We start from the raw sequence: 15,954 nt of genomic DNA on the forward strand, positions 1-15,954 counted from the left end.
TTTATTTTTAGCAAGTTTCCTTTACAAGTAACATTTGTGCTCTGGTCAGTGCAGTGGCACAACTTGTGTGCATTTTGCAAAGTAAAAAGATCATTACTAGCAGGTTCTGTTAAGAAGGGTAATTTTACATATATATAAATACATATCTATATATATAAAAACATGCTAAACCATTTCAGGAGAGAGAGAAAAAGGTGTTGGTGTAGCTATAGAAACCATCTCTGAGAAAAAATATTTCAAACAGAGCAATACAATGTGTTTCTGAAGTAGTAATATCGACTTCTTAATTAAACAAACTCATACCCCCCCGCAAAACAAAACCCCAAGCATTAAAAAAAAACCCAACACAACAAATCCACACAGCATCATGGTTAGATTGCCATAAAAATATATTGTGATTGTGTTATCTGCTGAAATTAATAAATATTTAAAGGTCAAATCATGCCTTACATAAACTGAATGGGATCTAACTGGAAATATATTCCTGTTGGTTTGACTGTAGCTGCTTCTGGAGTAAGAAACTGTGGAAAGTGATCAGAACCAGGCTTTAAATTAGGATAGATCAATTCAAATTGCACTGTTGGCAATATTCAAACATGAAGAAAATTTATAATAGAAATAGAATTTATTCTGGTTTAATTTTAATTTATTTTAAATACAAAGAGAAGCTAGAAAATTCTTGAAGGACAGCAGATTGACACACATTCAGTTCCAAAATTGGTTGCTGCCAATCAGAAAGGATATGAGAGACAGATTTTATTAATATAATCCAATAATTTCCCAGAAACAGTCTTATATTTGTATAAAATTGTAAGAAAAAAGAAATAGAAAAGATGTTAGTTCATTGTATCATCAAAAACTATGAAAATTCTGAGTTGCATTGTATCATCAAAACCTATGAAACTTCTGAGTTGCATTGTAGTACTGTACTAAACCAGGGGTGTTTTATTCTAAACTGAATTAGTATATTCTTGGGTGGAGCTCAGTTTTGCAAAATAAAACAAACCATCACTTCAATTCTAGACCTGAATGTAATACATCTATGGAATGCTGAAGGCATCCAAATGCCAGCTCCAAATATTTGGAATATAGCTGGAAATATTTGAACTGAGTTTTCTTTGAACTATAGCATTTCCTCCTATGACCGGGTTGGATTATTCATTGATAATAAAAGTGGAAATTACCACTTTATTTGCACATTTTACTAGAAGGCATAGGACAGTCCTTTAGGACAAAACAGGTATAGCTCAAGACTGACCTCTATATGTCACTGCCATAGAGAATGATTCAATGCCAATGTGGTGCCTCAGGCACTTTTTTCATGGACACCAAGGAAAAGTCAGAAACAATGATGTCTTTTTTTGTCCTGAAAAGTCAAAATAAAAACACAGATTGAAATCAAGAACACCAAACAGATTTCCTTCCCTGAGTTTCTTCATTCCTTTTTTTTTCTGACCTGAAGATCTGTTTGCCTATAGGTCAAACAAAGCTATAGTGGATGCCTGGAGTTCTCCCTTCTCTCTTGTAGATAGGACACCTTTTTCACACCGGGAGAGTAGCTGGTTTACAAATCCATACGATTGGATGTCACCGTATCTATGAGATCCTATTGACTCAGACATTTGGAATACATATTTGGGTTTTTGTTGTTTTTTTTTCTGAAAACCTTCATCTTAAAAAATTTGTTTGTTAATACACTGTCAATGGGAAGTAGGAACTTGAGGCTTGCCACTTGACATACTACGGATGTTCAGGCAAAGCTTGGATAAACCCGGCAGCTGTTCTGCTCCCCTTTGCCATGTACTCTATTGCAGTTGATAGACCACCTGGTTTCCACCCATGGAGAATTATTAAGGTTTAAAGTTTGACTGGGAAGGTTCTTGGCAGAGGGAGAGAGACAGGGAAGATGCTATGCTCAGTGTACCTCATTGATAGGCATGAGGACGTGTTGTCTTAAGTTTGTCCTCTTTGGAATATTACCTTGTGTCAGAGAGGACAAATGAAAGACACCACTTCCTCTGGCATGTTGCCTTGTGCCAGAGGGGCTGCCTTGGTCAAAAACTCACAGCTTTATCACACGGTTCAGAAAGTAGATAGAAGTATTACTACTAAGGTTACTTACACAATAATAATTGGGGAAAGTCTCAGATCATTTTACGTACAAATCTGTGTAGATACTATCTGTTTCAATGTTTGTATTTTAAATCTGAAGTGTTAAGGTGCTATCAAACTTCATCCCCAGCTATTTGTGTACCGCTATACATGAAGAAGAGGAATGCATAAGGCAATCAATTATTTCTTTTTTTTTTTTTTTTAATTACTAATGCATGCAGTTGAGAAATGTTCTGTGATTTGCTGTTAAACACGTACTGGTTTATTGTTGATAATGCCTTTTTTATATTCATGAATTGCTCGTAAAGGCATCTGGTATAATAGCTGTCTAACTGTAATCTATATTCATCAAGCACATCCTGACTAGGTTAATCATAGTTGACCTGTGGTATTGATTTGTCACGCAGGAGTGAACGTTGAGTCTTTCAAGCCATCATTGCTGCTGTAATGACAATATCACAATAAACTTAATTTCTATCACAATAAACTGTAATTTCCCATAGATGGCATGCGTGGCAGATGGGAGTTCATTTTAGCAATTTCTACATGTTTATCTTACAGTGTTTCCTTATGGATGTTTTCTGTGTATTTAGGCTTCAGCTCAAACCATACCTGGTTTGCTAACTGCCTTAGTGATGCTACTTGTCTGAATAAGGGATGATAGCAGGACTGATGTAATACCTACACAATATATCCAAAAGGTCTGCTCCCTTTGTCCTAAACAAGGTGTGATTGAGTTTGCACTCAAGTTAAGAGCAGCAACTTAAGACCAACTGTATGCCTTAAAGTAATACTAGAACCAAGAAAACTTTTATCTGAAGTTTGAATGCTGAAATCCTCTCATCTGAAACCCTGAATACCCTGTGTTTCTTAGGAAACGCCAGTAAGAGGTGAGGAAAAGAAAGTCTGAAAAGAAAGTGTTGTGAAGTTTGTTATAGAAGTGAAGATTAAATGTGTTTTCATATGCACAATTCATACATATATCATGATAATTACTTACACGGGAATTTGCTGTTTAAATATCAGAATAGAAAATAATCTAAATTTAATGCTAAATAAATATGACATTATGCCTATTTTTTTTCCCCACAGATAATGAGTCTAGGCTGTCAAGGAGTCAATTTTAAGATGTTGAATGTGTTTTGTCTTCTGAGCTCACATAGATTTAGAATAGACATTCTGTGTAGATACAAGGCTAATGTGGCTTTAATTATTGTTTTTCCCTAATGAAAAACAATAGGACTGTTGATATTCTTCTGTTAGATATCAATGTGTGATGGAGTTTTACTGTAGCATAAATTAAAAGACTCTCAGTGTTAAAACCCGCAAGTTTACTAGTAAATATTCAGCCATATCTTCATGTACGCCCAGTCATTCAGTGTCAGATTATAACAATTATTTTAAGATAAATGCGTTTATAAAATTCACAGATTTACTACTAAAACTAATGTGATTGAATACATATTAACTTTCATGCTGAGAAATGTATCAGTGCAGCTGCTAAAAGATTCATTCTCCTTAGGAAGACAAATAAAGAAACTACAAATGCACAATAAAGATTAACAAGAAAAATTCTCCCACTTCAGTAGCTATTAATTGGATTGTCAAGGCTGAGACTGCAGAACACAGAAAGGGATTAAATTTTTACCTGCTATGTAAAGAAAGACCTTGCTGAGAATCAGAGAGGTACAGTATATCCAAAATTATCTATTATTATCATAGTCAACTGTCTGAAATTTATATTTTATTCATAAAGTAGAACAAGATGGCAGAAAAAATAGCTTAAGCTAACGCTGTTACAATGCACTTGCTTGTTTCTTTATGACCTTTATGCAAAATCACATTCTAGGAATATGGGACTAAAGGGAACAGTTCCTGAATCCAGACCCATTAAGGTAGCAGATCCAACAGCTTGACTAAATGCATGTGGCAATTACCTGTGCAAATTGTATTGTAAACACTGTAGAGGCTTTTAAACAGCTGTTAAAAGGCATTAATTTTTTTTTAAATCAAGAAAATAATAAATTTATTTTTATTAAGGAATTTTATCCATCAGCTTAATGATTTGAATAGCTAAAGGCAAGTCAGTTTATATTAATCTTTGTTTAAATTTATACGTGTAATATAGTTGTACTGTTCACATTAAAGATGTTACATACCTGTGTCTTAATAGTGTTGAGAAGCTGCTTAAAGTAACGATATAATGAAATAACATTGATTCTTCCCTTTGTCAGATTGATAAAATATTTCCTTTGATAAATTCTGCTGCAGAATGAGATACATTCTTGATCATAAGCTGGCTTCAAAGATTCAAAACGCAGTTCCCGTCTGATATAGTCCATCCATGGTGCCTATCCTGTAAATAGACATCAACCTGAACCTTTCCAATATTTCAGAGCCGAAGCTCTAAGCAGCTTAGCAAATCCTTCTTTGTCTGCTTTGTGCTAAAATTATCAAATTGTTTTCTTGGATTTGCTGATGAATGTAAATCCAATAAGAGCATGTCACAGGAACCATTAAGGTGATTTCTAGACCCCTGTGTTTTCACAACTATAGTAGCATAGCAAGGAACATGTTTTGCAACCAGCTAAATTGATCTTCTTGATGTTACTGTCAGCAAAAGAGTATGTTTGTTTGGATGGGTTCTTTACTTACACACTTACCTAGGAAACAAGAACATCAGTTCTGCACATCAGTTCTGCAGCTTGACACCTATGTGAAGGCTGATGTGGTCGTCATTTTCTGGCAGATAAAATTTGTCACAGAAGTTCCTATCCTGGTAACATTTTCCTCACTTAGCAAAGCTCCGTGAGGTTTTGAAGCCATCCAAGATGTTGGTTGAGGACTCTGAATGACCGGTTAATGCTATGAATGAATTGGAAAGGATGAAAGGCTTGGATGAAGAAGTCTACTTCATCTAACTAGCATCACTATCCAATAAACAGAAAACATCAACATTCTCAGAATCTGTGTTTCCTACTAAAAACGTAGTTGGGAGATCAGGTCAAAAAAAACCAGAATGTGTGTAAGGGACCATGTAATTGTAGAGAAACATAATCCAGTTCTCATCAGAATTTGAGGTATCATGAAAGAAAAACTAAGACAAACGTCCAAATAAGCACATCTTGTCTGATGGGGGAAATTTGGACCTATTGTCTTAGAGTAGAAGAGCACTTCATTATATCTCAGATCAATTTGCTTTCTTTGCAATGCTGAAGTTGCCCCATGCCAAACTCTCTAAATGATGATAAATCATTACTAGGCTGATTTATTGCCTCCAGCAGAAAAATCATAGCTCTGAGACTGCAATGCAGGGCTCACCGTACTGAGTGGAAGGATTTCTATTTTTTCCAGTGCTTCTTTACACTGGACATTGTATTAATGGAAACAGTACTCAATGTAGATGGATTGCTGTTATAACACAAGTTGGGCACACATGCTTAATGTGTGGGAATGCAATTAACTTTCCTTTTTTTTTTTTTAATAGAGCATTTTTTTCATTTTTGGATAAACCATTCAATGATATTAAGTAATGGAAGTACAATATTATAGTTTCCACTATCAGCTTCATTATTTTTCCTTCTTTACTCCATAATGCAAGATGAGTTTTCTAAGCCCATGTTATTGGAATTTCTCTTTCAGTGAAAGTAGAGTAATGTTTCCAGGTACACCTCCACCGTCGTGCTCCTTGCATTTCACCTAAACCTGGATTCCTCAGACATCCCAGAGAGGTGGTTTGCAACCTTGAGGTTGCAGTATAGCCACAGGAGCTAGACCATGCCAAAAATTACAGAAAGTTCCCTTTTGAAATCAGTAGCTAGCTGATTCTCCACTGGTAATGCCTTAATATCATTCCACTGGAACTGGTCTCTGAGTTGAATGATCTGCAAGGAACCCATCACCTTTAATTCCATTTTTAAAACTGTATAATCCCTTTTTTTTTTTTTTTTACATTTTTGTACAAGGGACTCATGACAATAATGAATTTGCATCTAGAGTTATCTAGCCTTTTACTGAGTTTGGATGTGTTTGGAAAACAACTGTTATCTCTAGGGAAATCATCCAACTGTCAGGAAAACTGAGCTGCAGGTGCAGAGACACCTGAATTGGTCCCTCATAGGCCAGATCAGGCAGCACCTATAGAGCAATGCTTCATGCAAACTTGGAGACTCCCCTTCTGGTCCAAACTGTTGTGAGTAATAGTGTTGTGTAGTCCCATCTTGGTATCATAAACGTATAATTTATACAACTGGAAATGACTGATGGTAAACTTCCCTTGTACAGCTCTGTTCAGTGATGTGGTAAATCGTGCTGTGTTAGGGGTGCTTTGGCAGACTTTCAGTGATATGCCTGTCTTCACACCACAGAAATCCAAAGGAAATGTATGCTTTAGCTGTCTTAATGTTCTGGATGTTTTCTCTCCTACCTAACTGTCAGCATTTTTAGGCTGTCCAGCAGGATTATAGCTGAGCCACCTACCTTTGTACGTATGAAGCATATACAACTCCTATTAAGAAAAAAATTATAATGGAACTCCAACGTATTTTCAAACTGCAGATAAGGCGTATGTTGTACATCTTTAGCATGTTGGAAATAAATGCAAATGGATTTCCCAGCTGAGCCTCCTTCCTGGCAGCGCTGCAGTTGCGGTTCCAGCCGTGGCTTGGCCAGCAGAGCCACCTGCTGTTAACTCGGAACAGCGCTGTGGCCTTTCAGCCCCGGCTGCTTTCTGGCTGCTCACAAGCACTTCCTTACTCAGAAGTGGCAGCAAACTTTATTGCTAATGGAATGATGATCTATCAAGTAGGGTCTCGCCATACCGAAATGGATGCTGTCCAACCCCCTTTCCAGAACTCAGGAGAGCTCCATGGGGGTGAAGGTAGTAACAGGGAGTGTTCACAAATCTACCCGTCCATCATCCAGAAGTTTTGTGAAGTTTTATTTGCTGTTGTAATAAAATCAATACAAATTAGTATTCATTAATTTTGGCAGGTGGGTTTTCAATGCAGGCGAGATGGACAGTGGAAAGAACCCATGTCCCTAGTGTTTGTGCTCTTCTCTTTGATGGTTGCATTCTCATTTTAATTCTCATTTGTCTGACTGTGGCTCTTTGTTTGCCTACAGTAATTCCTTTGTATGGCCCCATGGTTTGACAACACAGTATTATTCTTGTGAATCCTGTCAGTCCCAAAAACGTGCACTCACGTGACTGAGGAGCAGCTATTAACCATAGGAACACAGGAATTGCTACAACCCAGCAGAACACGGCTCCACTTTGTCCCCAGTCCTCGCTCTCACTGTGACCCTGCTTGGGGCTTTAAAGGAAACATAAACACTGTGCTGGTTTTAGGTTTTCTTTCCATATATTCTATCCCTACCTTTTTACAAAAGAAAATAAATGGAAGAACAGCCTGTGGCTTTCTTCTCAACCGAGACTTCTTAGTGTTTTGAGACCGAGATATAGTAGATTTCGTTGCTTCTTCAAGTAGTTTTTTGTACATTTGAAAATGTATTGGATTTACCCTGCAAGGTTCCTGCAAGCCTTGCCAAGGATGGAGCTGAATGCTTTTATAGCACAACCGTTATAACTCTGTATGACATAGTAGTAAAAGCTCAACTTACTGATCGTCACATTATGCCCTGAAACATGAAAGCAGGTAGAATTTCTTGATAACAATAAAATAGTTCTGGTTGTTTTGTTGTCACAGTTATGCTTTTGCAAACATAAACAAATCAGAATTCACTGAAAGCATCTAATCAAGTGTTGAAAACTCGAGAGTGAGTCCACAGCTTCTTGATTGCTAATTCTTGCAAATAAAAGGAACAGTAGATAAAGATGTAAATGTTTATACTGAATCTCAAGCAGTCCTGACTTTGGTCTTAATTAATATATGTAATTTTTGTGTAATTTCCTTCTCAGTAGTTTAATACAACCTTTGACTGAGGAACATCCTTGCTACTTCTAGAAGATACTTTTGTTGTTAAAGTTAGGATTAGTGCATGTAGCTTATATGTATTTTTTGAAGTCGTATTTTGAAAACTGCTATCTTTGTATGGTCAAGATAATGCTGTCAACTCAGATAGGTACAATGGGGAAAAATAATTATTTTTGTGTTAAATACCATATGCAGATGTAAATCTTTTTTTTCCCTGACAATATACTGCATACATATGTATATTTTTAAGGTTATCTCTGCAGTTAAATGGACATAAATGAGTTAAATCAGATTTTTCAGGATATATAAATAGCTGAGCTAGGCTGGCTGTCGTCCAGTGCTGACCCTGTGCAATCAGAGGATATTGATGGGAATAGCTACGCCCACTTCATCCTCCTGGATAATCCTCCATACAATACTCCTGGAGAAAGCAAGTAAACAACTAGAAGTAAACAATCCCAAGCTTCGATACCTGGTGGAAAATTCCAGCCCACAGCTGTGCTTTAAAACAAATTCTGACCTGTGTAGGTTTGAACTCAGTTTTTGTAGTAAAGAAGTTGGTTACAAAATCTTACTAAATTGCAGTGTAAGTCTTCTGTCATTGTGATTTCCACTCGTATGAGGGAAATACTAGCTATTTAAATTCTAGGCACCCGTCTTCAATGTATTATCCTCAGGTGGCAACTCTGGAACAGGTCTATGTATGCACATGTGTACAATGTAAGTATCTGCCCTGTAGTCTATATCCAGCCTGTATATATCTGCCTTGCTAACATAAATCTAGTTGTTTTAAGGATTTTTTGTAGATTTCCACTAGTAAGAAATTCAACCCTATGTGTATTCACTTTCAGTTGCTAGGCTGTCTTTGTGTTTAAACTGATTTTTAGGAAAGTGTATATTTCTTCACCTTAAAAATATTCCCCTTTTTTTTTGTTACAAAGTTTAACAATTATGATGGGTTATGGGTGGAATTGGAAAACAGAAGCCTCAGACCTTTTTTTTAGGACTATTCTGAACAGCTGAATAGCTGTAATCTTTTGAAAAGATTAAAAATTCATAAGGGAATAATAACATCTCAATTTTTACTTAATTAACAGAATTCCCAAATCTGAAAAATGTCATCTTATCATAATTAATATGTTATTTTATAAAAGAATATTTGCTGGAAACCCTGTGGTGAGAAAGTCACGAGATGTTTGGGGGCTTTTTTATTTTCATTTTTTTCTAGAGGCGAGTTCTCAGCAGATATTGGAAAAAAATCTCACATGATAAATCTCAAGGTGAAAATGATGTTTAAAAATATTGCTTCTCTCCACTTATCTCACCATGGTCAAATTTTATCACAGAGCATAGCAAGACCCCCAGAGAATTGAAGTCTGTCGCTCAGATCTGGGATGTGGTTGTAAGTAGGAATCAGCAGAACTGAAATTAGAAGGAGAGAAGAGGGATGTAAGCTGATGGGCAAGAGATCTCAGAGGTGATTACACCTTTCTGCTTCTCATCCCACGGCTTTTTACAGAGACTGTAATATTCCTGGTACATAGAATCACATACAGTATATGAAGATGATAGCTTGAGAGGTAGAGAGTAGATGAAGTATAAATCAATTCAAATGTAATAGAGGAAAAGTGAAATTAATACAGCTGTGCTCGGGGCATTTGTTACTGTCAGCAAAGCTTCATGTGCTTGTGTCACATGAGGGTAATCTGGTTTGTGCTTTTATATTATCTGGGGAAATCTCTGAGCAAAGCAGCATGATACAGTGAAGGTTTTGATTGACTTATTCTGACTGCAAAATATTGAAAACAGTCATTCAAGCAAGATTTTTTATTTCAAAACAGCAGCAACAGTAACAAAACTATTGCTTGTCACCTGTCTGCAATATTTGTGTTGAGACTAGTATGCCCTAGGCAAGGTGAATTTCAGGGTGGAATTACCTCATCTTTGGGGTAGCTCCAGGTTAGATTTGAAATGTTCAGGCTGAACTTTGTAGTTCTCAAAACCAATACAAAATGGTCCTTGGATCAGCTGCTGCCTTGCTGCAACTGTCCTGGGCTGCCACAAGCGTGGGGCATTTCCCAGTGTTTGAGGTCTTTGAATGGAATACATGTAGTCAACCACTGTTGGACACACAGATTTATAAATAATGGTTGGATGTTGTTTTGAAAGAGATACTATTGGTCAAATCAATTCGGGTGTAATAAAATATTTGGGACTCATGCAGTAGCTGCTACATTGATTTTTTTGACCTATGCATAGAAATTAGAGTAGATAATACTTTCTCTTTCAAAGTTCAGGAATTGTAAATAACCTTATCTGTTGTAGGCCAGGTAAAGTAGTTAATCCTGAATAAAAGCTGAAAGTATAAAGTTGTTCCCAGATTCCCAGTGGCTGTTAGTAGGAGATTCCAGGTTTCTATCAAAAAATAATTTTAAAAAAAATTATGAACTTACATTATCTGTAACAAGTACAATGTAATAAAATGCATCTTCTTAAGATAGAAGCCCAGAAAAATAATTTTTAAAAAAATAAAGAAAAAGAAAATAAGCATAATTTACAGAAAGGAAACAACAGGACAGAGATAAGATGGGATACGTGCACCCAATGCAGTCATATTTTTGGAGAACCTTTGTGGAACTGAACAAGGAAAATCCTTAGAAGTACGGAGAGCTACTCTGAAGGAGACATTCCCTGTGACTCTGTTGGGAGGTGACTCTGGTAATTGGATAGAGCTGGATCTCTGGATGGTGTCTTGATGATGATCTGAAAATCTGTGTGCTCTGTTTTTCTGGTATAGCGTGACTATGCCAGAAGCATAGTTATGTTTTATAGGAAAGGAAAATAGCGAGTTAAAATAAAATGTAATCATATGATCTGCTGACTGTCGAGGTAAGTAGAAAAACTTTTGTCAGTTGCACAGAAAGAAGTGTTGGACTTCTAAGAATTTTGTTGCTAATTGGAATTGTTTGTGTGTGTATGTTAAAATTATGATTAATGAGTGCTAATGACTAGGCTTCCTGGTAGTAAACATGATGTTCTAAATGTGCAGCTTGTTTGAAATACCATGGTTTAATGGAAATGTGAAGCAAATCTGCCATGAACATACCTAATCTAACTGCAAAGGAAATGTTACGTCAATAATGGGCATCTGTTCTTTTAAGTCTTAATCAATTTGTTATATTTTTGATTCATATACTTTTCAAATTAGATAAAATAATTTCTATTTTGCTTTTTTTTGTGTGTTCCAGCGAATTCGAGAACTAGAAGATAAAATAGAACTTCAAAAGAGGCAACTCAAAGAAATTGAGGAGAAGGTAAATAAATGCCTCGGCAGTGCCGATGGATTTTTTTTCCACACTAATTTATTTATCTCTGTTGCATTGATGTTAATAGTACTTAACCTAATAGCACAAAATCTATTTTAAAACAAGATAAAATTTGAGTTCAAGTCATTGCTGCATGAAATGAAGCTCTGACCCTAACCTGCTCAAAAATATTTACTGTCTAGGTTTTCTATCAAGTACAGAAAGGAATCAAGGGGTCTGGAAAGACACTAGACTAAAAAGAGGAGGATTTGCTGTGGTTTAGATCAAGAAACAACATAGAGATTTGTCTCTGTTTGACAGACTCGGTTAGCTCAGTCTTACTCTTCAAATAACATTGCAAAACTTGCAAGCACTGAAAATTAAAAAAAAAAAAAATAATGAGGTGCATGTGGCAAACACCACAATCAAAAAATATTTCTTGCTTTAAGATAGAAACAAGTTCCAAATTAATATCCCAGATCCAAATTTTCTCCTCTTTTGAAGAAGCTCTGACTGAGGCTTAAGACAGCAAATGTATCTGGGTCACGGTGGTACCAAGCAAGAGATGACGTGAGGTTCCTGGACTGTGGGCTGAAGTGTGTCCCAGGTCTGTGGAGTTTAGGCTGCTCTGCAGGGCATAGGCTGACAATGGGGCTTTTTCTAAGCCCTAGCAAAGTGTTTTAGTTATGTTGCTTTTGCTAAACCAGTGCCTTTATTCCAAGATGAGTCACATGGATGGGTACTTAATCCTACATAAACTTGCTGCTGGGCTGAATGGAGAAGTTAGTGGAATTTTAGTCTTTTTTTTTTTTTTTTCTTTTGGGATCAGAACAAGGTAAAAGAGCAAAAGGAAGGCTTTTGGAGGACTCTGAATGGGAGTTGGAGGAGGTCAGTGGGATTTGGAGAACTGAGAGAGGCTTTGGAGACCACCACGCTGGATGTGGGAAGGTTTCTTTCTCACCCTTCACTAATCTCACTGTCCCTTCATCTGCTCTCGGGATGTGACCGTCCTCCCTGTGTCACCCTCTGGGAGTATTGCACTTCTAGTAGCTACTACAATTCCCTCAGCAGCTTCCTTGGCCCCTTCTGCTCCCACGGTAGCTGTCTCACTTCTGCAGTACCTCATCCTGCACTTTTTGAACTATGATATCCATCTGGGTTTGTGAGAGAGACAGAGGAAGATCTGTGATGGCTGGGCTGCCTGCTGCTGTTGCTAATTGTCACGTTACATCACCCCCACTACTCCCTGGCTGGGGCTAGTCTGTCTGCATCTGCCAGGGAGGAGGTCCCCATTTCCAATAGCAGAGAAACATAGGCAGTATCCACCCCTTAAAGGGCTCTTTTGCTGCCTTTGCCCTCTTGTGCCCTGGACCATTTCTATACCTGAAGCTGTTCCTGCCTAACAGCCAGTGATGTCTAAGATGCTGCAGTTAACTCCTCAAGGGAGAGAAACCTTGAGGGATAGGTGATATCTCTACATGTTAATTGTCGCAAATTGTGTTAATTGTGTTTATCCACCTATTCTAAAACATCTAAATCTCTAGGAGTTGCTATTACAAAAATGTAAGCCCTTAATGTATTGCCATGACAGTTTACAGAGCAGGTGTTGGATTAGACAGACTGCTAATTTTGAAAATGGAAGCTAACATTATGTGTGCTGGTTCATCAGTGCAATGGATAGGGAACAGTATTGGAAAAGAAACAGCTTAATCACAAGCTTAACAGAAAGCTTGTAATGAGTTAAAATGATTAACATTCTCTTTGTCTTAACATTACATTAACAGGACAACTCAAAAAAGCTTTATAATTTTCTTTTATCCTTTAACTCCTGGATGGGTGGAGGGCTTCCTCCTATCTGTATTACTTTTTTTTTTCCTTGGGATTAAATCCCATTCTGAATTTGACTGACCGAAGCAAGATTGTGTTTTTAGAGAATCAGTAGTAAATGATGTACTTCTGCTTCATTGTTATTCTGAAGGTCTAATATGTCAGTGGGTGCAGACTGACAGCTGCATGCTGCTCATACTGAGCACTACAATTTCTCGTGGAGACAAGTCTTGTGCTTCTGAAGGAAGAGCAGGATTTATAGCTGAGCCTCATTGCTGGTTGTAGCTAAGGGCAGTGCACTACTCGTAGTCACTATGAGTATGGCTTTTTGTTTTCCTTTAGGAATGGATTAAATTTTTAAGTTTTATGTAAAATTCTGTCAAGCAAGAACATAAAGATGACAGTATTTTTGCCCTATAGATTCTTCAGCAAACTGTCCTGCTTCTAAAGGCTATGCAAAGGAATAATGTAAAATCTCAGTTTAATTCTACCAGTTGATACCTGAGGAACAAGTGGTATTTAAACACATCATGCTTTTCTCATAACCGATTCTCTACCATTTAAGTTGCATTTAGTTTGTGCCCTTGGCTTGGTAAGTCTTGGTTCAGGAAAGCTTTCAGGTGTGTAACTATAAGTACTTAGCTGAGTCACAAAGCCAAGCCTAACATTTCTGAAGTTACATCATCCACAAATGTTACCATTTGTAAAGCTGCCCTCAAATACTGACTGTTGTACCGTTACCACTTTTTAGAGTAAGATTGGTATACTGTATCTCTGTTTCAGATCAGCTCAATTACTCGTGATGTAAGAATAACTGATGTAATGTCATTGGATTTCATATTACATATCTTACATCTTTTTTCTTTTCTTTTTTCCTCATTTTCTTTTGGTCTTATGTTATAGTTTTTGTTCCTTTTTTTGTTTTTTTCACTAGCATTCATTCTGTGGCCTTGATGACACAACTGAGCCAAGATGTGTGGTTGGTATTCTTTACATTTCTTTGTACTCAATTTTTAACTCTTAGATTTTGCCATGTTTTGAGAATTGTCTTCGTAAGACCCCAAAACCACGGGGGAGGGTATACTGTTTTTGCTTGCACATAGAGGAAGAGTCGCCTATGCAATCCAACTTGGATGCCTTCAGTTACCTTAGACTTCTGTAGAAGGTCATCGGGTGTTCAATGAGAAATGATTTTGCATTCTAAGATACTGACTGCCCTAACTGCAGTAGGTGCTTTTCAGTTCCACAGAGCAGGTACTTTTTGTCTAAAAGTTCAGGTATTGCTGTAGAATCCTACCTTCTGTCATGCCAGACGGAGAGGTGGTGAACACTGTTTGGTTTTCAGTTTTATGAGAGGATGTGAAGGTTGCAATCCAACATGGAAAGGGCAAGGATGAGAAACCTCCATTTCTCTCCCTTGAGACGCTACCATTATTCCCACTATCCTTTCCACAGTGTCCTGATCCTTTCAGCTCAATGCAAAAGACAGAGTGAATTTCTTCAGCTATAGCAGGAGCTAACACAGCAGTGCTCACCTTTCACACAGAATAAGATGGAAATACAATTTAGAAAATCAGTCCTAGCCCTCTTCCCTAGAGCAACAGAAGTTGCCCACTGCCTTTCATTAAGGATGGTGATTCAACAACCTAACTGTTGAAGGATTAAACTGTGGTTTAAAACTATGGAATATTTACACAGTAGTTTTGTTGTTGCTGTTGTTTTGATTTGGTTTTTTAAACTGAAAATACACAATGTTTTTACCTTCACATTTTTTCCAAGTTTTTTCTTCTTTGGAATCTGTTGTGAATTATGTTCCTGAAATCTCCTTATAGTAGTTACTCAAGCCCTTTGAAACTGCTATCAAGTACCATATGATGAAGCAGCATGGTGACAATGGTTACCCAAAAAAGCTATTATATTTACCATACATTAAGCTTGAAACAGTATTTTCTTCTGCCCAGATCACAAGTACTTTTGAAAAATCAAACCTGTATTATCATTAGCTCTTTTGGAGGTTTATTCAGCTCCCAGTACATTCAGTTATCATCTTTGTGTTGATGCTCTTGCAAACTGGCTCTGGTCTTTCATTACTAGCATGGCTACATATGTTTGTGGTTTATTTTTTTGCAATAAAATGATGGTAGATGAAGATAGGTGGAATGTAATCCAAGGGTATTATTGATCTGTTACAAGCACAGTAGCTTTCTTTGGTTGCTAGATGGATGTTGAAAATGAGTGGTAACTGAGCAACATTTTTGCAGCATTTTGATCATTCCTTTTGAAATTTCCTTTATTTTGTCAAAATTGAGCTCATGCTTATAGAGATGTGTTTGAAGAAAAGAGAAGCCTTGTGATAAACCATCCACCTTACCACAGTCTGAGTTTAATTTTCTATTCTGTGGGAATCAGAAAGGACAGAAGGTATTTTTGTTAATGTAAGTTTGAAAAAGGAATCTTAAAGGAAGTCACCAAACTATTGCCTTTGGAGTTTCATACAACTTTTTTACTCCAGTCCCAGCTAGAGATGCTAATGTCTGGATGAATGTATTTGTTTTTAAATACTGTGAAAAGTGTACTGACCAAGTTCAGAGACACATTATAAACATTCTGTAAACTTAATGAGATCACCAATATTTTAAAAATTCCTTTTAAAATATTTTGAAAGACTGTTATTTCAAAAATTTTTATGAGTACAAGGCTTGGGCCTGATCTATAGGCTTCCATGCTGATATAGCAGATAGTATTACGGGTCCCTTCGGGGAAAAAAAAAAAAA

General features: G+C 36.9%; 1 protein-coding gene across 1 annotated transcript in view; it reads left to right on the forward strand.

The window, feature by feature from the left end:
- The window catches only part of JAKMIP1 (janus kinase and microtubule interacting protein 1), a gene marked incomplete at both ends in the record, with an annotated part of 70,672 nt that extends 56,513 nt beyond the window's left edge, over positions 1 to 14,159 (forward strand). The window contains 2 exons of the mRNA XM_010072391.1: positions 11,297 to 11,362; positions 14,115 to 14,159. Coding sequence (XP_010070693.1) covers positions 11,297 to 11,362; positions 14,115 to 14,159 — 111 coding nt within the window. The remainder of the gene's footprint in view (positions 1 to 11,296; positions 11,363 to 14,114) is intronic.
- Positions 14,160 to 15,954: the final 1,795 nt, after the last annotated feature.

Source organism: Pterocles gutturalis, unplaced genomic scaffold, assembly GCF_000699245.1.
Source record: "Pterocles gutturalis isolate BGI_N339 unplaced genomic scaffold, ASM69924v1 scaffold18301, whole genome shotgun sequence".
Taxonomy (NCBI): domain Eukaryota; kingdom Metazoa; phylum Chordata; class Aves; order Pterocliformes; family Pteroclidae; genus Pterocles; species Pterocles gutturalis.